At 43.1% G+C, this 23,908-nt stretch overlaps 1 protein-coding gene across 1 annotated transcript; it reads right to left on the bottom strand.

Annotated features, from left to right (window-relative positions):
* Positions 1-1,502: 1,502 nt before the first annotated feature.
* Positions 1,503-23,788, bottom strand: LOC311140260 (SCY1-like protein 2). The gene is made up of 18 exons (XM_084175231.1): positions 23,642-23,788; positions 21,124-21,325; positions 20,735-20,892; positions 13,255-13,399; positions 12,220-12,369; positions 10,135-10,356; positions 9,634-9,750; positions 9,196-9,321; positions 8,753-8,929; positions 8,111-8,233; positions 5,794-5,907; positions 5,313-5,445; positions 5,022-5,140; positions 4,828-4,928; positions 4,017-4,089; positions 3,750-3,839; positions 3,251-3,370; positions 1,503-3,019 (listed from the first exon to the last, which is right to left on the bottom strand). Exons 2-18 carry the CDS (start codon positions 21,298-21,300, stop codon positions 2,399-2,401), a joined length of 2,766 nt encoding a protein of 921 aa, XP_084031357.1. The 5' UTR covers positions 21,301-21,325; positions 23,642-23,788; the 3' UTR covers positions 1,503-2,398.
* Positions 23,789-23,908: the final 120 nt, after the last annotated feature.

Raw genomic sequence — 23,908 nt, 5'->3', positions numbered from 1 at the left:
ATGACAGGAAATGTAATCCAGTTCTCGCCCTCAAAAAGCTTCCGTCATCATAGTTACAATCACATGAACATTGCGGCTACCTTTCGTGAAAGATGGGTGTCAGAGAGGTCTTTGCCCAAACAGGACAGACCTCCATCACTTGTGTCCAATAGAAAGAGGTTTAGAACCCAGAAGGCCCACTTTTTTGTTATACACTAGCCAATGACATTATCATTGTGCCAACTCCGTGACAGCTCACCTAGTCATGGACAGTAAGCTTTTTATTTTTTACTATCCGACAAAGGCCTGTGAATATAAGTTAGCATGTGTTCTGTTAACGAAACCTACATCCCCCAGTCAGCAAACAGCATTCAGTGAGGATTCACACAAGGGGGTTGGTCTCAAAAGTCTACAACGGCGTCCTTTCCTAGTCTCCTTCCTTCACCTGCACTAGTCTGCAACAGGTGGACAGGTGAGATGACACTTTCCTGTCCCATTTGGCCCATAGGGCTTTCACCTATCCTGGGATTTCAGATCAGTGCAGATGAAGGGAAGGAGATAAGCAAAGGGTACGAGGAAAGGAGGCTACTTCTTTACTAATGAGATGCAGCCCCAGACTTAGTTCCACCCCCATGGATTATTATTGCACACAGCACTCCTCTAAGGCCTCTCATTCAACATCACAAAAGCACAACAATACAAGTGCCCCTTTAAGAGCGCTCCCATTTTAAATAGCTTTATATATCAACAATGCAGGACAGGTCCCCTTTAATGAAAAAGTGCTCAACTCATAATATATATATATATAAAAAAGGACTGATATACCTTCATTTGATAGTACATTTGATATGTCCAACGATTAACTTAAAATGCATGGTCTGCTTGCTTTGTTGAAAGCAGCCTGGTTTGATGTGTGGAATAAAATCATGAATTACTAAATTCACTACATTTCAACAGAATCACTGATTTAGCAGTGCAGTCAATGGATAAAACGAATCGTTTGTGGTCTCCCATCTTGGTCAGGTCAGTAACATGATGGAAGGAAAGAGGGGCTGTTACAAGACAGGGACACGTAAGGTTAAAGTTACCAGACACCGGGCAAACAAACTAAATGGATTATGATTGCACTGACATTTCATTATGTACCAATTTACGTATACTCCTTCACATTCATTCACAATTCCCAGTATATATATTGACCAATCACTCACTTACAGCAAACCATTCAGTACATATACAGGTGAGTTACTTCATTCAATTAAGAAGATAGCCGTATATAACGGTCACCCTCACAGTATTCACGCACAGAATTCTGTGTGGACAGCAATCCCTAACCAGACGAATTGCCTAAACACAATCAACCCCTCCCTTTTCAAACTGTTCGTTGAATTGGATTTCTGCTCGGAAAATACCCTTTCTTTAGGTCAGATGTAGAGACTTCAGAAGCGCTAGTAAAATTTCGCTGCACCCGCTATAACATCTGCTAAACTGTGTACGCAACCAATAAACTTTGATTTGATTTTCACTTCCATCCAGTTTTATTTGGATTAATTTATACTTTAAGAATCTTGACATTTATGACATCACTGTCGAATCCTTATTCATAATCTCATTCGAGGCAGAGAACAGAAAGCATAGGTACTAAAAATCCCAAAATGGAGCAGGGTGTTACTGCGGAGACCGTTTCCATGGAGACTTGGCCTTTCCGGCCGTGCGGTTTAGCCGGCGATTCTACCGCTCTTTTGGATTGTCGTCCTCAAAGCGACAACAGGACCCCACTAAAAGGTCCCACACATTTTAGACTTAGACCAGCACTAATAACTGATTCAACGAATCAAGAGTGGAATTTTGGGTACTGTTTTTTTGCAGTCCGCTCTGGAGAAGTGTTGAATGTCTCAGGAACCACATTGATATGATATAGCAGGCTGCTGAGATGTGCAGCATGAATAACAGATGTGTTAGTGCTGGGCTAAAAAGGAATGGATTGAGAAAGACTGCTCTCTATGCCACTGCTCATCCCATCACATAGAATAGGGATTATGGAGAAGATATGTATTCTACAATAAACCTTTCACCCCAGTGTCTCAGGTAAGAAACGATATGAAACCCCCATAAGCATTACTGAGAGCAGCACACAACGTGAGTCTTTTCCCTCCCTCTCCAATCAAGAAGGTTTGGTATCCGTGTGCAGATCGAAAAGCTGGGTCTTCAGTGTCCAGTCCGATGGGAGCTTAGAAGAACCACACTGCAACCCAAACCACAGCAGATTAAAATACAAATAGCAACAAATATCAAGTGGATTCATCATCATTTTCACAGTTGGTCCAAAAAGTATATTTTTCTTTCTTCTTGTTTGCAGTTCAAAAGTCCAACTCCCCTTCCATCAGTCTGTCGTCATTAAAAGTGGGGAAAGTTGTTTTCAGCCAAATATGTCTTTCAAGTCGTTGTTGACGGACGCACTATGTCTGAGCCCACCATCCGCATTCATTCCGGGAGCGGCCGTGGGCTGAGAGAAGTTCTGCGGGCTGAAGAAAGGGTTGGCCTGCATCCCGAACCCACTGGCCACCCCTCCCATGGCTAATGGTGCTCCCTGCATCGGGGCAGTCTGACTGGGCTGGGCCGAACCAAACTGATTAAGCCAGGGGATGGCGGTGGTCCCGGGGGTGGGCTTGGGAGGAGCCATTTGGTTGAGGCCGACTTTGGGCTTGTTGGAAGTGAATAAGGAGTCCAAGGCAGACATGTCAGGGGTCTTGGTGCACCCTTGGTTCTGGGTCAGGGCACCAAAGTTAGGGGTGCTGGTGGTGGTGGCCATTCCTCCGTAGAGGCCGAGGCCGGGGGGCCGCATGCCCATCCCCCCTGTCTGGAAGCCCATGGTTGGGTTGTAACCGTTGCTGACCATAGAGCCCATGGGGGTGGTGGAGGGGTAGGCTGAGGAGGAGATGGTGCTGCCCTGGACGGGGCCTGGTCTGGGGGGAGAGGTGAGGGACAGGCTGCCCAGGGGTGTCATATTGTTCAGCAGGCTGCTGGTCAGGTCCTTGGCCTGCCAAACACATCAGGTCAAATCAGCTTATCATCTCAATGACAAATAGGTGGCAGGTTTGAAGTGGAAACTAAAGCAGATTACATCGATCTAAACATCAAACTAATAAATGATGCAGATGTAATTGTGACTGTTCTATATGAGGAGTTAAAAAAGTGTAACCATGGATGGCTACCAAGTAAGAAACTATACATTTTCACACGAGTATGTATGTATGTGTGTGTCTACTACCTGGGTAGAAGGAGTAGTTGGTTTGATACTCTGGGGGGCTAGTGCTGGCTGGTTTCTTAGTTTGGCTGCCTGTTCCTGCTCCTTGGCTAACCGCTGCTTCTCCTCCAGAGTCAGAGACATCTATAGAGAGAGAAAGAGAGAGTCAGAGACATCTATAGAGAGAGAAAGAGAGAGTCAGAGACATCTATAGAGAGAGAAAGAGAGAGTCAGAGACATCTATAGAGAGAGAGAGAGACAGAGACATCTATAGACAGAGACATCGAGAGAGAGAGAGAGAGAGAGAGAGAGAGAGAGAGAGAGAGAGAGAGAGAACAGAAATATACACTAGCAGCTATACAAGGTCAGGATAGATAAGATGGGTTTGGTAACATTCAATCACAAAAAGAAGGTAAAACAGAACATGCACCACCCAAGCTTATTTAATAAGAATGTTAACTGACTTCCATTGCAATACGTTTGCTCCGGTCTGTGCCTACTGAATAAGATGCTGAGTACGTACTCTGTTGAGTTGGGGAGCTGGTGCATAGCTTCCATTCACTTTCCCATTAACCCCTGCACTCCCAGAACTCCCTCCAAAGACATCATCAATCTGGAAAAAGACAACGGTTTCAATAAGCCATAACAATAACCCATGCCAAGATAAATTCTTATTATAAATTTGGCCCTACAAGTGTATGAAATCACATACATCAAGCCTTCATGCACACGTTTTTGCCTCATCTGGGCAATCGCCTCTCCCCTTGTTGTCAAGGAAATGACCTCTCACCTGGTTGCCAGGGCTGGGGGTGTGCTTTGTCTCTTCTGATTGGTTCGTCTGACTGGTATTGATATTCATACTCCTGATGAGGACAGACAGAATAGCTCAAACTATTGCATTCAAGGGAATTTGTCTCGCACAAACAGAATCAAACATTACTCAACCCATCAGATTCTGAACATTAACTTGCATCAGACAGTATTTCCTGAGTCATTGTTGACTAAGAAAAGGAGAAGTAGGAAGATATAGTAAATACAGAAAGAACAGAACAGTCTAAAACATTATAACGTGTGCAAGGCCCTGTGAGTGTGCATAGACAGTGCAAAAATACAAAAGGTTGTACTGTCTCTATGCACTCACAGGGCCTTCCACACTACACACACTGATCCTCCAACACACACTCCATCATTTACTCACACACACATAATATGCACATACATTTATACTGACTCTACACACACCCACTCACATACAATCATCATATACACTGCTGCTACTCTGTTTATCATATATCCTGATGCCTAGTCACCTTACCACCATACAGATATACCTCTATTGAACCAGTATCCCTGCACATTGTAAATATGGTACTGGAACTGACTAACCCTGTATATAGTATGCTTACTTACTTTATCATGTTTTTTTCTTATTTTTATATCTCGTGTGTTTTTGTTCTACCTTGTTATTTTGAGTATTACATTGTTATTGATTACTGCTTTGTTGGGGTTAGAGCTGCAAGAAAGGCATTTCACTGTAGTTGTCCACCTGACATTAAAACATGAGGGGGAAGACAGGAGGGAAAGAGTGATTTGATTGATACCTCTGTTGTTCCTGCATGCTGTGTAGCTGCTCCAGTTTGGTCTTGTGTTCTGCCTCCATACGAGTCAGCATGTCTTTGATCACAGCCATGAAGGAGTTAAACTGAAACACACAGAGAGAGGGTTCGAATAAAACCTTTGTCTGTGTGTGTGTTTGTGTGTGTGTGTGTGTGTGTGTGTGTGCGCATCTACCTACCTGGTTGAGGTTGAGGTTGTTGTCTATACTGAGCGAGACTAGGTGAGGCAGACTCTTGGCGGCTAGGTGCTCTTTGGGGATGCCCAGTTTCTTATGGGAGAAGGTACACTTATAGATCCCTATGGGTGGAAACAATCATACAACCATTCCACAATAGATCAGAGCCACAACAAACATCAACAGAAAATTTATCAATATTGTTAAATGGATAGTTCATGTTTTTAAGTGTTAGCCTAGAACTATCCCTAGGACTATCATCTAGATTCTAAAACGTTCTAGATGTTCCGTTACCTAGAACCCCCATGAGTACGGCTGGTTCTCTGGAGGGTATCTGTTGCAGGAAGGGCAGGATCTCGTCAATGACGTACCACTTGTCCAGGTACTCCAGAATCTTCCCCAGGCACACCAGGGAGTTGACCCTCACCTACACACACAGGTCAAACATACGCAATCAGAATATTTCTGTACAGTTAACTGGCAATCAATGGTCAGTCAAAAACAACCATGTGCATTTGATCAACAGAGAGAGACAGAGGGAGAGGGAGAGAGAGAGAGAGAGAGAGAGAGAGAGAGAGAGAGAGAGAGAGAGAGAGAGAGACAGAGAGACAGAGAGAGAGAGAGAGAGAGACAGAGAGAGACAGAGGGAGAGAGAGAGACAGAGAGAGACAGAGGGAGAGAGTGAGAGAGACAGAGAGAGAGAGTGACAGAGACAGAGAGAGAGAGAGAGAGAGAGAGAGAGAGAGAGAGAGTCAAATGAGAGCGAGAGACTGACTGCAAGAGAGGAGGTCTGTAGACAGGCAGACTTGATGCGGGGGATGAGTGCGTTCTTCATGGAGGGATACTCGATCAGGTTGGCGAACGTGGGGATTATGTTCAAACACAGCTCCTGGGGGGGGGGGGGGCACACAAATATAGGGCACAGCATTGGTGATGACTTAATGGCAGCGGTTTCCATAGAATCACATATAGCCTAGAACTCTCGAATGGACATTGGGATCATAGCAACGCCAAAATATTGTCTGTCTTGGTCAGGCGTATTATAGAATCTCTATGGTGGTTCCCATGTGAGCTTTACAGAGTTGGTTGAATTTGCTGCTAACCGCTGGTCCAGGGTCAGGTTTTTCTTATCCTCTCAATGGTAAGTTATACACTACCATTCAAAAGTTTGGGGTCACTTAGAGATGTCCTTGTTTTCCATGAAAACATACATGAAATGAGTTTGAATAGGAAATATAGCTAAATGAATAGGAAATGTAGTCATTGACAAGGTTAGAAATAATGATTTTTAATATAAATAATAATTGTGTCCTTCAAACTTTGCTTTCGTCAAATAATCCTCCATTTGCAGCAATTACAGCCTTGCAGACCTTTGGCATTCTAGTTGTCAATTTGTTGAGGTAATCTGAAGAGATTTCACCCCATGCTTCCTGAAGCACCTCCCACAAGTTGGATTGGCTTGATGGGCACTTCTTACATACCATACGGTCAAGCTGCTCCCACAACAGCTCAATAGGGTTGAGATCCGGTGACTGTGCTGGCCACTCCATTATAGACAGAATACCAGCTGACTGCTTCTTCCCTAAATAGTTCTTGCATAGTTTGGAGCTGTGCTTTGGGTCATTGTCCTGTTGGAGGAAATTGGCTCCAATCAAGCGCCGTCCACAGGGTATGGCATGGCGTTGCAAAATGGAGTGATAGCCTTCCTTCTTCAAGATCCCTTTTACCCTGTACAAATCTCCCACTTTACCACCACCAGACCATCACATTGCCTCCACCATGCTTGACAGATGGCATCAAGCACTCCTCCAGCATCTTTTCATTTGGTCTACGTCTCACAAAATGTTCTTCTTGTGATCCGAACACCTCAAACTTCGATTAGTCTGTCCGTAACACTTTTTTCCAATCTTCCTCTGTCCAGTGTCTGTGTTCTTTTGCCCATCTTAATATTTTATTTTTATTGGCCAGTCTGAGATATGGCTTTTTCTTTGCAACTCTGCCTAGAAGGTCAGCATCCCGGAGTCGCCTCTTCACTGTTGACGTTGAGACTGGTGTTTTGCGGGTACTATTTATTGAAGCTGCCAGTTGAGGACCTGTGAGGCGTCTGTTTCTCAAACTAGACACTAATGTATTTGTCCTCTTGCTCAGTTGTGCATCGGGGCCTCCCACTCCTCTTTCTATTCTGGTTAGAGCCCGTTTGCGCTGTTCTGTGAAGGGAGTAGTACACAGCGTTGTACGAGATCTTCAGTTTCTTGGCAATTTCTCGCATGGAATAGCCTTCATTTCTCAGAACAAGAATAGACTGACGAGTTTCAGAAGAGTTCTTTGTTTCTGGCCATTTTGATCCTGTAATTGAACCCACAATTGCTAATGCGCCAGATACTCAACTAGTCTCAAGAAGGCCAGTTTTATTGCTTCTTTAATCAGCACAACAGTTTTCAGCTGTGCTAACATAATTGCAAAAGGGTTTAGCCTTTTAAAATGATAAACTTGGATTAGCAAACACAACGTGCCATTGGAACACAGGACTGATGGTTGCTGATAAGGGGCCTCTGTATACCTATGTAGATATTCCATTAAAAATCAGCCGTTTCCAGCTACAAAAGCCATTTACAACATTAACAATGTCTACACTGTATTTCTGATCAATTTTATGTTATTTGAATGGACAAAAAAAGTTGCTTTTCTTTTGAAAACAAGGACATTTCTAAGTGACCCCAAACTTTTGAACGGTAGTGTACGTTCAGGATTTGGGGTCAGTGGTTAGTCGTTAACGCCGCAATTGACCTCCCTTTACTTCCTTCACTACATCACTGACTCATTTGGATAGGTAAATAGAGATCTCTCTCTTTTACAATGCACAGTACCCGGCCAACAAATTATCATTAAATCAAGGCAGTGTATATTTAACCGGCAGAAAATGAATGGCAACGGACAACAGTATGCTAATGTACCCTTACCTTAATCACACTCAAACTAAGCCTAACCTTAACCTCAATCCTAAACCTAACCTTATTTCATTTGTATTGCAGTTGTCTTTCTGCCGGTGGAATAAACACGTCGTACAATCATCATGTGGTTGTCTGTGGTACCTGTATCTGGATGGAGGGTGCCTCCAGGGCTCTGTAGACCATGGGCAGAACGCTGTTCTTAATGTCCTCTGGTGGGGTCTTGGTCAGCAGCAGGTCCATCTTTTGCAGGAAGATCAGCAGGATCTGATACAGAGGGTTAACACAGAGGGTTAACACAGAGGGTTAAACGCGGCTCATCCAGGGTTAATGATGGGAGAGTGATAGATACAAAGAGAGATGTGTAACTACCAGTGAATTGAAACTAGGAATAAAGTGAGCTCTTTTTTTAAGCATTAGGGTGTCACACACACACACACACACACGCACACAAACACACACACGCACGCACACAAACACACACACACACGCACGCACGCACACAAACACACACGCACGCGCGACGCACAAGCAATGTCTTAGCAACTACGCTTAGCAAAGACCACTCACCATATTGCTTGCCTGAAGGCATGGAAAGGAGACAGAGAGAAACAGTATGATACATACAGCCCTGTCACCAGATAAAGCTTACAGCATTCTCTAGTCTGTTATCTAACCATGCCATCCCTGTAACACACATCAAGCCAACATAGAAGGTAGGCCTAAAAACTGGGTATGGGGATACACTGTGCGTATGTATGTGTGTGTGTGTGTGTGTGTGTGTACCTGGACAGGCTCCTGCTGCTTGAACACAGGGCTGAGGTCCGGCAGGATGAGTCTGACGTACTCGTCCTTGGTACACTCCTCTGCGATCAGCAGCACGTTGGGCAGGACGAACGGCACCATGTCTGGGTTCACGAACTCTGAGGTGAGGGCTGGGAGGATACGGTAAACCACCACTCTCTGGGGTCGAGAGGAAGAGACAGGACGCAAAGGGTTTAGGAATAGTGGCTTTGATCAGAATGATTTGTATTAGGTCACTTTTGAGCACATATTTGGGGTTGAATAAAGTGGACAACAAAGAAATGGCCAATCCCAATTTGACTGGATTATTGAAGACCGCGTTCCAAACTACCTGTACACTGAGCATGAAGCATTCTACTGTAGGAATGTACTGCTAGGCCACTCTAAAATGCACTGTAAGAGCAACACACACAGTGAACACTAACCTTGGGTAGCTTGGGCAAGACCTTGGGCAGGTTTTTGTAGAACTGGGACTTCTGCAGGTTGTCCCTCTGGAAGAGGGAATCAAAGTAGGCCAGCGTCACCGCCCCCACGTCATCAAAGAAGGGGATCTGAAGCACCCAGACGGAGAGAAGGGATTATTAAACTGAACAGGGTGGTATGTCATAAAGCAGGATAAAAGAGTTAATATTGCTTAAATGCTCTGAAATAACTTGAAACGGGCATGGATTGATTCAACCAAAAGCCCATATTCAAATTTAGCTTTATTAAATGAATCAGAAAATCTAAAAGGTATTTCTAAATATTTATCAAAGTTAGCTAGCTGACTTGGTGATCCTGCTTTAATATATGTGAAAAGTAAAGTGTATCCTGTTGTATTAGTGACAAAAGGTCATATGTGGTGACACAGGGAGTGATCTGACCTTGGTCATCTGGTCAGCGTCAGGCCGGACGTTGGGCGTGACACTCAGCAGCATCTTGACGTGCTCCCTCACCTCCTCAGGAATCTTATTCAACATGGTGGGGCTCAGTCTGCTGAGCTATGGACAGACAGACAGACAGACAGACAGACAGACAGACAGACAGACAGACAGGGGATGGGGAGGGGGGGGGAGAGGGTGAGATCTACTAATTCAAAAAGGTATGGAATCAATTATGCATTACAAATATTGCAGTGAACTATGGCGTTAATATCTCTCCCTCGGTCCCTTTCTCTTAACAAAGCTAAATTAGACGTGATACATTCTAACTAAGGTCTGTCGCCTGAATGAGTCCTTTGTGCTGTCACTCAAGAGAAATCTAACTTTATGAAGAGGGCCAGCACTCACAACTTCATTTTAACTTTGATTTATTTGTATTTTGATCAGAAGTCACGTCGACATGTTTTGGCCATCAAGCCTTTATCTCTCCCCCCCTCCCCTCACCTGGTCCAGCTGTCGGCTGAAGCTCTTGAAGATGTCGTGCTTGTTGACCTGGAACACAGGCTTGCCCTCGTTGAAGACGGCATGCATCACCACGCCCAGCGAGTACATGTCCGAGGCAGCGTCGCAGCTCACCGACAGGATGTACTCGGGGGCCAGATACTCTGGGTTGGGCAGGCAGAGCGGAGGCAGGTTGGGCTCCCACTCCTTACAGGAATACTTGGGCTGGGGGAGAGAGGGAGGGACGGGGAAGGGGGTGGAGACAGGTATGTAAGGATAGATACAGATACAGTTGAAGTCTGAAGTTTACATACACCTTAGCCAAATACATTTAAACTCAGTTTTTCACAATTCCTGACATTTAATCCTAGTAAAAATTCCCTGTCTTAGGTCAGTTAGGATCGCAACTTTATTTTAAAAATGTGAAATGTCAGAATAATAGTAGAGAGAATGATTTATTTCAGCTTTTATTTATTTCATCACATTCCCAGTGGGTCAGAAGTTTACATACACTCGATTAGTATTTGGTAGCATTGTCTTTAAATTGTTTAACTTGGGTCAAACGTATTGGGTAGCCTTCCACAAGCTTCCACAATAAGTTGGGTGAATTTTGCCCATTCCTCCTGACAGAGCTGGTGTAACTGAGTCAGGTTTGTAGGCCTCCTTGCTCGCACACGCTTTTTCAGTTCTGCCCACATATTTTATATAGGATTGAGGTCATGGATTTGTGATGGCCACTCCAATACCTTGACTTTGTTGTCCTTAAGCCATTTTGCCACAACTTTGGAAGTATGCTTGGGGTCATTGTCCATTTGGAAGACCCATTTGCGACCAAGCTTTAACTTCCTGACTGATGTCTTGAGATGTTGCTTCAATATATCCACATCATTTTCCTTCCTCATGATTCCATCTATTTTGTGAAGTGCACCAGTCCCTCCTGCAGCAAAGCACCCCCACAGCATGATGCTGCCACCCCCGTGCTTCACGGTTGGGATGGTGTTCTTCGGCTTGCAAGCAACCCCCTTTTTCCTCCAAACATAACAATGGTCATTATGGCCAAACAGTTCTATTTTTGTTTCATCAGACCAGAGGACATTTCTCAAAAAAGTACAATCTTTGTCCCCATGTGCAGTTGCAAACCGTAGTCTGGCTTTTTTATGGCGGTTTTGGAGCAGTGGCTTCTTCCTTGCTGAGCGGCCTTTCAGGTTATGTCGATATAGGACTCGTTTTACTGTATATACTTTTGTACCTGTTTCCTCCAGCATCTTCACAAGGTCCTTTGCTGTTGTTCTAGGATTGATTTGCACTTTTCACACCAAAGTATGTTCATCTCTAGGAGACAGAACGCGTCTCCTTCCTGAGCGGTATGACGGCTACGTGGTCCCATGGTGTTTATACTTGCGTACTATTGTTTGTACAGATGAACGTGGTACCTTCTGGCGTTTGGAAATTGCTCCCAAGGATGAACCAGACTTGTGAAGGTCTACCATTTTTTTTCTGAGGTCTTGGCTGATTTCTTTTGATTTTCCCATGATGTCAAGCAAAGAGGCACTGAGTTTGAAGGTAGGCCTTGAAATACATCCACAGGTACACCTCCAATTGACTCAAATGATGTAAATTAGCCTATCAGAAGCTTCTAAAGCCAAGACATCATTTTCTGGAATTTTCCAAGCTGTTTAAAGGCAGTCAACTTAGTGTATGTAAACTTCTGACCCACTGGAATTGTGATGCAGTGAATTATAAGTGAAATAATCTGTCTGTAAACAATTGTTGGAAAAATTACTTGTGTCAAGCACAAAGTAGATGTCCTAACCGACTTACCAAAACTATATTTTGTTAACAAGAAATGTGTGGAGTGGTTGAAAAACAAGTTTTAATGACTCCAACCTAAGTGTATGTAAACTTCCGCCTTCAACTGTACACACACACACACACACACACACAGAGGAAGAGATACATACAGGTGCTCACAGGCCACACACACACACACAGAGAGATGCACACCCACTCAACTACAGAGGTCAACAGACACACACACACACACACCAACACAATCTCCCTCTCTCTGTACTGTGCTGACCATCTCACCTCGGCGTCTGAGGGGTTGGTGGAGGAGATGCTGAAGTCAAAGCCCATGATCTTCCAGGCTCCGCTCTTGTTGAGGATGACGTTCTCCAGACACAAGTTCCCATGGACCATCTTCACCCCGCTGTGGAGGAACGACAAGCCCTCCGAGATCTGAGGGAGAGAGGGAAAGAAGGAGGGGGAGAGAGGGAGGGAGAAGAGAGAGGAGAGTAGTCAGAGGATAAAAGACAGGAGAGGTAAAACAGTGACAAGAGAAACAGAAAGACAATCTGTGATACTAACTACTGACAAACTCATTTCCCCTTGGGGATTAATAAAGTCTAATTATTTCATCTCATCTCGCTTGTTCCAGGCATTTTATAACACTTACAAAGAAAAACATTCACAACATAACACACAAATTCAAGCTGTACTTTAGGTTTTTTTTCAACCCAGATCAATTATGCAGCAGTGACATTTCACAGCATTCCTCCTTAAAAAGGGGCAATCTGCAATTCAAACAATAACAGTGAAACCCCACCAATGTTTTGGTAAAAAGCTGAAGGGTGGGGCTTGATTTTTTTTTTACCACTCCCAAATTCCTAGACAGAGCTATGGATGCAAGAACTGACCATCCATAAAAAATCAACATTATAGTTTGAACCATGTTTTGAGGCAAGTGTTTGTTTACAATAACATTGTTTACAAACAACTGAGTAAAACAAGCTTTGGGTTCTGAAGGTGTACGACAGTTGAACTAAGCTCATGAGGCATTAAGTTATATTCTTCAAGAATCAATGGGTACATATAATTAATTTAAAAGTCCAAAAATTGAAGTAGCAATCACAGATTGCCCTTTTAAGTAGCTGTGTGACTTGGCATGGGAGCACAATCTAATCAATTATCCCCCCAAAAATATGCCTGGGACACAACTTAATAAACAGAAAGAGAGGTGTGGTTAGTTCAATTGGGTTTGAAACATCTGCCAAGCAATACACATAGCAACAAGACATGTGTGTGAATGTGTATCTACACACTTGCGTGTGTATTGGGTCTCACCTGCAACAGGCCATACTTGGTCTCCACGTCGTACAGCTTGTAGTCCTTGATGTCTGTGGGCACGGGGCTGGGCAGGTTGTCCCACTGGCCCAGCACGTTGGACAGACTGGCAAACACTGGCTCTGTACAGAACGCCAGGCAGTCCCTGAAGGAGGAAGGGAGAGAGAATTCAACTTCAATGCTCACATTAGTGTGTCAATTATTACAAAACAGAGAAAGATGAAGAAAGAAGGAGTGTGTTCAGAATGACAGAGAAAAGGAGAAGAGGAACAGTTAGATGAAGAAAGAGAGACGGGGATGATGGTGAACTAGAGGAAGGATTGAGTAATAAAAGAAGGTAGAGAGAGAGCGAGCAATTAGGATCTGGCTAAAAATACTTGAATCAGTTATAGAACCCATTGCCCTTTATGATTGTGAGGTCTGCTCACCAACCATGATTCACAAAATGGGACAAACACCAAATTGAGACTCTGCATACAGAATTCTGCAAAAATATCGTCAGTGTACAATATAAAACACCAAATTGCATGCAGAGCAGAATTAGGCCGATACCCACAAATTATCAAAATCCAGAAAAGAGCCGTTAAATCCTACAACCACCTACAGTGAGGGAAAAAAGTATTTGATCCCCTGCTGATTTTGTACGTTTGCCCACTGACAAAGAAATGATCAGTCTATAATTTTAATGGTAGGTTTATTTGAACAGTGAGAGACAGAATAACAACGAAAAAATCCAGAAAAACACATGTCAAAGATGTTATAAATTGATTTGCATTTTAATGAGGGAAATAAGTATTTGACCCCCTCTCAATCAGAAAGATTTCTGGCTCCCAGGTGTCTTTTATACAGGTAACGAGCTGAGATTAGGAGCACACTCTTAAAGGGAGTGCTCCTAATCTCAGCTTGTTACCTGTATAAAAGACACCTGTCCACAGAAGCAATCAATCAATCAGATTCCAAAATCTCCACCATGGCCAAGACCAAAGAGCTCTCCAAGGATGTCAGGGACAAGATTGTAGACCTACACAAGGCTGGAATGTGCTACAAGACCATCGCCAAGCAGCTTGGTGAGAAGGTGACAATAGTTGGTGCGATTATTCGCAAATGGAAGAAACACAAAAGAACTGTCAATCTCCCTCGGCCTGGGGCTCCATGCAAGATCTCACCTCGTGGAGTTGCAATGATCATGAGAACGGTGAGAAATCGGCCCAGAACTACACAGGAGAATCTTGTCAATGATCTCAAGGCAGCTGAGACCATAGTCACCAAGAAAACAATTTGTAACACACTACGCCGTGAAGGACTGAAATCCTGCAGCGCCCGGAAGGTCCCCCTGCTCAAGAAAGCACATATACAGGCCCGTCTGAAGTTTGCCAATGAACATCTGAATGATTCAGAGGAGAACTGGGTGAAACTGTTGTGGTCAGGTGAGATCAAAATTGAGCTCTTTGGCATCAACTCAACTCGCCGTGTTTGGAGGAGGAGGAATGCTGCCTATGAACACCATCCCCACCGTCAAACATGGAGGTGGAAACATTATGCTTTGGGGGTGTTTTTCTGCTAAGGGGACAGGACAACTTCACCGCATCAAAGGGACGATGGACGGGCCATGTACCGTCAAATCTTGGGTGAGAACCTCCAGGGCATTGAAAATGGGTCGTGGATGGGTATTCCAGCATGACAATGACCCAAAACACACGACCAAGGCAACAAAGGAGTGGCTCAACAAGAAGCACATTAAGGTCCTGGAGTGGCCTAGCCAGTCTCCAGACCTTAATCCCATAGAAAATCTGTGGAGGGAGCTGAAGGTTCGAGTTGCCAAACGTCAGCCTCAAAACCTTAATGACTTGGAGAAGATCTGCAAAGAGGAGTGGGACAAAATCCCTCCTGAGATGTGTGCAAACCTGGTGGCCAACTACAAGAAACGTCTGCCGTCTGTGATTGCCAACAATCAAGTACTAAGTCACGTACAACAAGTACTAAGTCATGTTTTGCAGAGGGGTCAAATACTTATTTCCCTCATTAAAATGCAAATCAATTTATAACATTTTTGACATGTGTTTTCTGGATTTTTTTGTTGTTATTCTGTCTCTCACTGTTCAAACAAACCTACCATTAAAATTATAGACTGATCATGTCTTTGTCAGTGGGAAAACGTACAAAATCAGCAGGGGATCAAATACTTTTTTTCCTCACTGTAAAAGGAAGCGATTCCCAAACCTTCCATTACAAAGCCATCACCTACAGAGATATCAACCTGGAGAAGAGTCCCTTAAGCAAGCTGGTCCTGGAGCTCTGTTCACAAACACAAACAGACCCCACAGAGCCCCAGGACAACAACAACACAATTAGACCCAACCAAATCATGAGAAAACTAAATGAGAATTACTTGACACATTGGAAAGAATTAACAAAAAAACAGAGCAATGTAAAATGAAGGAAAGCTTTGACTTTGTACAGACTCAGTGAGCATAGCCTTGCTATTGAGAGAGGCCGCCGTAGGCAGACCTGGCTCTCAAGAGAAGACTGAGCTGCACTTCCTAACCGCTTGCCAAATGTATCACCATATTAGACACATATTTCTCTCAGATTACAGACCCACAAAGAATTCTAAAAAAATAATCACATTTTGATAAACTCCCATATCTATTGGATGAAATACCAGTGTGCAATCACAGCAACAAGAACAAACACCATATTTATGTAAATTTAACTATTTGCACATCATTACAACACTGTATATAGACATAATGACACTTTTGTGGGTGTAATGTTTATTATCTTTTTCACTTGCTTTGGCAATGTAAACATGTTTCCCATGCCAATAAAGCCCTTTGAATTGAAATTGAAAGAGGTAGTGTGTGTGCATTCATTTGTATTTATTATGGATCCCCATTAGCTGCTGCCAAGGCAGCAGCTACTCTTCCTGGGGTCCATCAAAATTAAGGCAGTTATACATTTTAAAAATATTACAATACATTCATAACAGATTTCACAACACATTAAGTGTGTGCCCTCAGGCCCCTACTCCACTACCACATATCTATAACACAAAAGCCATGTGTACGTGTGTATGTTATCATGTGTGTGTATGCATGTGTCTGTGCCTGTGTGTCTCTTCACAGTCCCGCTGTTCTATAAGTTGTATTTGTATCTTTTTTTTGTATCTGATTCTACTGCTTGCATCAGTTACCTGATGTGGAATAGAGTTCCATGTAGTCATGGTTCTATGTAGTACTGTGCGCCTCCCATAGTGTGTTCTTGACCTCTGGTGGAACGTCTTGTGGGGTATGCATGGGTGTCTGAGCTGTGTGCCAGTAGTTCAAACAGACAGCTCAGTTCATTCAACATGTCAATACCTCTCACAAATACAAGTAGTGATGAAGTCAATCTCTCCTCCACTTTGAGCCAGGAGAGATTGACATGGATATTATTAATGTTAGCTCTCTGGGTACATCCTAGGGTCAGCCGTGCTGCCCTGGTCTGAGCCAATTGCAATTTTCCCTCTTTGTGGCACCGGACCACACGACAGAACAGTAGTCCAGGTGCGACAAAACTAAAGCCTGTAGGACCTGCCTTGTTGATAGTGCTGTTAAGAATGCAGAGCAGCGCTTTATTATAGACAGACTTCTCCCCATCCTAGCTACTGTTGTATCAATATGTTTTGACCATGACAGTTTACAATCCAGGGTTACTCCAAGCAATTTAGTCTCTTCAACCTGCTCAATTTCCACATTATTCATTACAAGATTTGGTTTTAGGCTTTACTCAAAGCCAGTGGCATGTCGTTAGTAAAGATTGAAAAAAGTAAGGGGCCTAAACAGCTACCCTGGGGAATTCCTGATTCTACCTGGATTTTGTTGGAGAGGCTTCTATTAAAGAATACCCTCTGTGTTCTGTTAGACAGGTTTACGTTTTAGTCATTTAGCAGACGCTCTTATCCAGAGCGACTTACGGTTAGTGAGTGCATACATTTTGTTTCTTTTTTTTCATACTGGCCCCCCGTGGGAAACGAACCACAACCCTGGCGTTGCAAGCACCATGCTCTACCAACTGAGCTACATGGGGCCCAGGTAACTCTTTATCCACAATATAGCAGGGGGTGTAAAGCCATAACACATACGTTTTTCCAGCAACAGACTATGATTGATAATGTCACTGAAGTCTATGAAAACAGCCCCCACAATCTTTTTATCATCAATTTCTCTCAGCCAATCAGTCAGTCATATGTGTAAGTGCTGTGCTTGTTGAATGTCCTTCCCTATAAGCGTGCTGAAAGTCTGCTGTCAATTTGTTTACCGTAAAATAGCACTTTATCTGGTTAAACACTATTTTTTCCAAAAGTTTATTAAGGGTTGGTAACAGGCTGATTGGTTGGCTATTTGAGCCAGTTAAGGGGGCTTTACTATTCTTAGGTAGCGGAATGACTTTTGCTTCCCTCCAAGCCTGGGGCACACACTTTCTAGTAGGCTTAAATTGAAAATATGGCAAATAGGAGGGGCAATATCCTCCACTATTATCCTCAGTAATGTTCCATCCAAGTTGTCAGACCCCGGTGGCTTGTCATTGTTGATCGACAATAATAATTTTTTCACCTTATCAACACTTACTTTACAGAATTCAAAATTACAATGCTTGTCTTTCATAATTTGGTCAGATATACTTGGATGTGTAGTGTCAGCGTTTGTTGCTGGCATGTCATGCCTACGTTTGCTGATCTTGCCAATGAAAAAAACCATTAATGTAGTTGGCAATATCAGTGGGTTTTTGATGAATGTGCCATCTGATTCAATTAATGATTGAGCGGGGTTTGCCTTTTTGCCCAAAATTTAATTTAAGGTGCTCCAAATCTTTTTACTATCATTCTTCATGTCATTTATCTTTGTTTCATAGTGTAGTTTCTTCTTCTTTTTATTCAGTTTAGTCACATGATTTCTCAATTTGCAGTATGTTTGCCAATCAGTTGTACAGCCAGACCTATTTGCCATCTCTTTTGCCTCATCCCTCTCAACCATACAATTTTTCAATTCCTCATCAATCCACTGGGATTTAACAGTTTTTACAGTAATTTTCTTAATGGGTGCATGCTTATTAGTAACTGGGATAAGCAATTTCATAAAATGTGTCAAGAGTAGCGTCTGGTTCCTCATCATTACACACCACAGACCAACAAATATTCTTCACATCAACAACATAGGAATCATTACAGAACTTCTTGTATGACCTCTTATATACAATATTAGGCCCAGCCTTTGGAACTTTAGTTTTCCTAGATATGGCTACTATATTGTGATCACTACATCCGATGGATTTGGATACTGCTTACAAACAAATGTATGCAGCATTAGTAAAGATATGATCAATACATGTTGAAGATTTCATTCCTGTACAGTTTGTAACTACCCTAGTAGGCTGATGATTGATAACCTGAACCAGGTTGAAGGCACTAGTTACAGTTTGAAGCTTTCTCTTGAATGGGCATCCTGATGAAAGCTAGTCAATATTTAAAATCACCCAGAAAGTATACCTCTCTATTGATATCACATATATTATCAAGCATTTCACACATGTTATCCAGATACTGACTGTTAGCACTTGGTGGTCTATAGCGGCTTCCCACCAGAATGGGCTTTAGGTGAGGCAGGTGAACCTGTAGCCATCTTACTTCAACAGTATTTAACATGAGATCCTCTCTAAGCTTTACAAGAATGTGGTTCTGAATATAGACCGCAACACCGCCCCCATTGTATTTTCTGTAACTGTTATAACCTTGTATTGCTACCACTGTATCAAAGGTATTATTTAAGTGAGTTTCAGAGATATAGAATATGAATGTTATCTGTTACTAGCAAATTATTGATTTCATGAACCTTGTTTCTTTAGCTACATATGTTAACGTGGGCTATTTCTAACACTTTTCTGGGATGCTTTGTCTTGCTTTACTGGGAAGCTTAGCAGAGGTAAACATACTCAGGTTATTTTTATTAGTGCAGGGTGAGCTGCACACAGTGGACTTCCTACTAGGGCACACCACCTCAGTGCTAACAGTATTACTCTGGTTCATAGGCATATGATTACTGCATGCTGTAGGATGAGCAGAGGCATTCCGGGCAGAAAGATGGACATAAATTAGGTTATTTACATTGTGTCTTCCAACGCCCCTAGGATAATGTACATTTGCTGATTCATTATGACAACTCAGCGACACAATGGTAGGGATTAAATGACCTGGACTTGAGTCATTGACTCAACACAGCCTTATAATGCTGTGAAAGGATCCAGGAACCCAAAATATTTGTGTGGATCCCATCCTCCTTATTATACAAGCTTTGTTTCCATAAGGTATCAAAATTGTCAATAAATGTTAAACCCACAGAGCTGCAATAGTCTCGTAGCCAGTGAAGGAGGGCTAAAAGTCTGCTGAACCGTTAAATGCCACGATTTAGGGAGGGCAGAGGGCCAGATATTATGGGGCGTTTGTTGGTGTCAAGTAGAGACCCAATCAGTTCTTTTTTTTTTTTTTTTTTTTTTTTTTTTTTTTTTTTTTTTTTTTTTTTTTCTCAACACTTTTTTGTTGTTGTTTTATTCTTACTTTTTTGTTTAAAATAAATGCACTGTTGGTTAAGGGCTGTAAGTAAGCATTTCACTGTAATGTCTGCACCTGTTGTATTCGGCGCATGTGACCAATAAAATTTGATTTGATTTGAAATCCATATTCAGCTGTTCTGAGCTGCCCTTCATAATGTAATTTGACCCCATATGAACCATGACAGTATCAGCCCCCGGTGACTGACTCACAGCCTCGGGAAGCAACCCAGTGATATCCTGAACTTTTGCCCCAGGAAAACACAAAGTCTTTGCACCAGGTACAGATATATGCCTCAGAGTGTGTATGTATGACTTGCGTGCGTGTGTGTGTTTGTTTGTGTGTGTGTGTGTGTGTTATGCGTGTGTGACTGTGTGTAAAGGCTCCTAGCAGAACTCAGCTAGGCAAAGTGAACGTCTGTGCTCGCTTGAAAAACTTGAAAAAAAAGCAGCAATATTACTGTTTGTCCCTCTTGAGACACCGTAGCAACTAGTACACGTGCTTAAAATAGTCTGAATTCATCTAAGATTAGTCAAGAGGTCTGTAATTATAAATGTTATGTTTTTGCAGAGGCGGTCTTAGTCGCGCAATTTTACATCTAACCAAGATGTTTGGTGCAGTATTTCTCAAGTGAAAGAATTTGCATGAAAACGAGTCATCTGTCGAATGACAATAAACACTTCATTGAAGAATCCCTACTGTTGACCAATTACAGACGAAAGGGCGTAGACTTCGGCTACCGAACTTGGACAAGCCTCAAGAAAGAAAATAATGTGCTCGAACTGACGAAAAAAAAACTGCAGAACGTTGCCGAACACCAAAACGAACAAAAACGTAGTCTGAATATACGCGCCAACTGTTTCGACTGGGAAGCATACGGTAATCTTAACCTACCTCGACTCCTCCAGCGGGTGCTGGACAGTGAGCAGACGAGGGTGGCGCAATCTGGTGAGCTGCTGCACGCCTCTCTTCAGAGAGTCAATGATCTGGTCCTTGTCAAACTTCTGATACTTATCCACCATCTTCTTCTCAAACACAAACACAGCCACCTCCTGGAAGAACAAAGAATAAAACAGGAATGACCACCTGCATCAGGACAACCACTGACAGTTTGTGTCAGTTGGAGATGGTAAAATGAGTCCCATCCATCCTTTGAACAAATTGTGGAAAACAAACATGTGTAAGTCCTCAGGACTGGGTTGGTAGACACTGCTCTAGTTAAGCAAGTTAAGTATAGAACAGACCTATACTTATCAGTCCATGAAGCCCTCAGGCAGCCTCACCTGTTTGGTTGACTTCTTGGTTCCGTTGTAGATCCTCCAGCACATGCCGGGCCCGCCGCTGGCGATGTGGCAGCCCACCTCAAATTCCCGCGTCACCGGGTTGCCCATGACGGCACTGGTCATGTCGGCCGTCACCTTGGTGACAGTGCTCTTGAGCTTGTTTAGCATGGACTCCATGGTGACTCAGCCTGACCTTTGACCCCTGGGGGGGAAGAGAGAGAAAGAGGTCACAGAGGGTTCAGCTATATGGTGTACTGAAATAGAGGCTGCAAACACACACAACTTTCGTATGGGAAAAAAACTAGTCTATTAGCAACACATATTGACGCACCTGCCAGATTGCCACATAGAGCAAAATCACACATGAAAGTGTCCTGTAATGGCTGTAGACAGAGCTGTCGTGGTGTCTGATGTGTGCCACACACACACACACACACACACACAATATGCACATCCACCTACACAGTACTACAGAGTACACACAGTGGGCAAGTGCAATCACACACACGGACGCACACACAAACAAACAAATCTCCTAAATCACAGTGACTTAGAAGTGAGAGAGACAGATCCGAAACAGAGTCAATATTTCTGTATTATTAGTATGCATTGTCTGCACTCGCGTCTGACAAATCCCGACAAGCGCTGTCCAAACTCCGGCACGGCAACAATAGAATCAGAGTGAATGAACACATTCAGACATAATATCCTATTAGCATATCAAGCAGTGGGCCTGCGTCCCAAATGGCACCCTATTCCCTATTTAGTGCACTATTGGCCCTGGACAAAAGTAGTGCGCTATATAGGGAATAGGATGCCATTTGGGACGCAGCCTGGAGATGTGGGTTCGCACCCCAAACAACAGACTAGTGAGGAAGCCATTGATCTCATGTTTAATTATAAACCTCATTGAGTCACTGTCTGAAGCCTATATCTGTACAAGTCGGTCTCCTGCAGGCAGGGTATAATGTCATTGCTTTCCTCAACACCTGGGCCTAGCACTGATGTAGTTGCCAACAGCCATAATTGAGTCAGTGGACACTGCTGGATGTGGACAAAGCAAAGGGTTTGAGCAGGGAGGAAACCAACCGGTCCATAAAACCCATTACTTAATCAGTCTGTTCCTCTCTCTGTGTGTCTGACTTTCTGTCTCTCTCTCATTGCTGCCAAATCCCTCCTGACAAATTGTTGAACAAACAAACTGATGATTCACACATCGGTTGCCATTACAAAGAAATGAAAGTTCAGTGCCAAACAAAATGTATGTGGACTAGGGTTGGGCGATATACCGTATACCAAGGTATTTTGAAATACAGACAGTATCATTTAAAATACTGCTTACAATTTTTTTTTTTATGTGGGGGGGGGGGGTGCTACGCCACTGCTTATAACTAACTAAGTTAAATATAAACTATAAGAAATCAAATAAATGATGTCCAGCTCAGGGCTCCTGCTATGGATTTAGTTTGCTAACTTGCTAGCAAAGTGGCTAGATGTCAAGATCAAGCTTCTTGGTTAGAGCAGAGACATTCAATCCCCTCCTTAATCAAGATTGATGTAGCCTAAAAAGTATCAAAGTCTCTGTCTGTCTGCTGAGAAATGAATCATACAGTATTATTCCTGTATGCAGTCCTGTCATTTAAATACACAGTATTTCAATTTCCAGAATCTCTCCTTACAAGCAGGCGAGCAAGTGAGATAAGAAAAATGACTGGGAATACAAATGGCTGGCCCTTATTCAAGTGGCAAGAAGAGCTGACCGATTGTATTCAACCAGCACTGTGCTTTTGAGATTCTCACATTGATGACAGATATTGAAATAGCGCTCAATTAATTTATGAATTAGCCCAAAATGTATGTCTGCAAACTGCGAGACCTAGCTAGATCCTCAGCAAAATGCAATGTAAAGTTGGAATATGATATTACCAAAGTATATCTCTCTCGGTCTCTGGCTATTGCATAGGTTAGTCTACATGTAACATTCTCCGTTTCAATATGGTCCTTTTATTTATAAAAGTGGAATCAATAAGCTGTTACAATTTGTTGGATGCATTTCCTACTGGAAATGTGAAAGAGCCAATCACAGTGGGTTTCCCCTTCCGCACCTCACCGTCTGTGTAGCAGGCTAAGTAGACAGTACACGTGACTCTGGTAGGGTAGCTGAACTAACACAAGCAGCTAGCAAACGTTAGCTGGCTCCTATGATAGGGTATCCATACCAGTGTCTGCCGACGGCCAGTTGAGCAATTGCGGAAGGAGGAACACGGTTGTGTGACATGGTTAGCTAGCTTGCTACACCATATAATTTAGCTAGCTACCGTATTGGCTAAACCAATACCTGTCCTGTTTGTTTAACCGGTTTGGGCCTCACCCGACTTCCAAATTGTTTTTATTCATGTGGCTACCCAGTTAGCTATCGCGTAGCAGTAGACTAGTAAAAGGGGGACGACACTTTTGACATGTTTGTTGAAATGCCGTGTGGCGTTTCTGGGTCTGAAACCAACTATATCACGCTTACCTGTGTCACGAAGGAGATGGAAGTGGTTTTATGATTCCAAGTCGCGGTTGAATACCAACACAGCTGTCATTGATTGCTGTGGTACACAGCCTCCATCTCTTCCAGAGTCTAAATTTCTGCTTGGCTTCTTTGCTAAGCTAGCCTGCCACTTACTGGTAGCGTCACTTCCGGCTACTCTAGCAGATAAGTCATGTGCTGCGTGTTGATTTAAGAGTACTTCATGATTATACCCTTCTGTATAGCCCATTTCTGTTCTGTATAGTGTTT

Source organism: Coregonus lavaretus, assembly GCF_964263955.1.
Source record: "Coregonus lavaretus genome assembly, chromosome: 13".
NCBI lineage: Eukaryota > Metazoa > Chordata > Actinopteri > Salmoniformes > Salmonidae > Coregonus > Coregonus lavaretus.
Note: the sequence above shows the minus strand (reverse complement) of the source record. Positions and strands in the feature narration are given on the sequence as shown.

What these genes read in the sequence shown, in the direction of transcription:
- LOC311140260 (XM_084175231.1), bottom strand. Translation starts at nt 21,300, where the DNA reads ATGGAGTCCATGCTAAACAAGCTCAAGAGCACTGTCACCAAGGTGACG. An exon ending in CACCCGCTGGAGGAGTCGAG is followed by an intron (nt 13,400 to 20,734) that starts GTAGGTTAAGAT and finishes TTCCTCCTTCAG; the next exon opens with GGACTGCCTGGCGTTCTGTA. An exon ending in ACAACCTCAACCTCAACCAG is followed by an intron (nt 4,929 to 5,021) that starts GTAGGTAGATGC and finishes TGTGTGTTTCAG; the next exon opens with TTTAACTCCTTCATGGCTGT.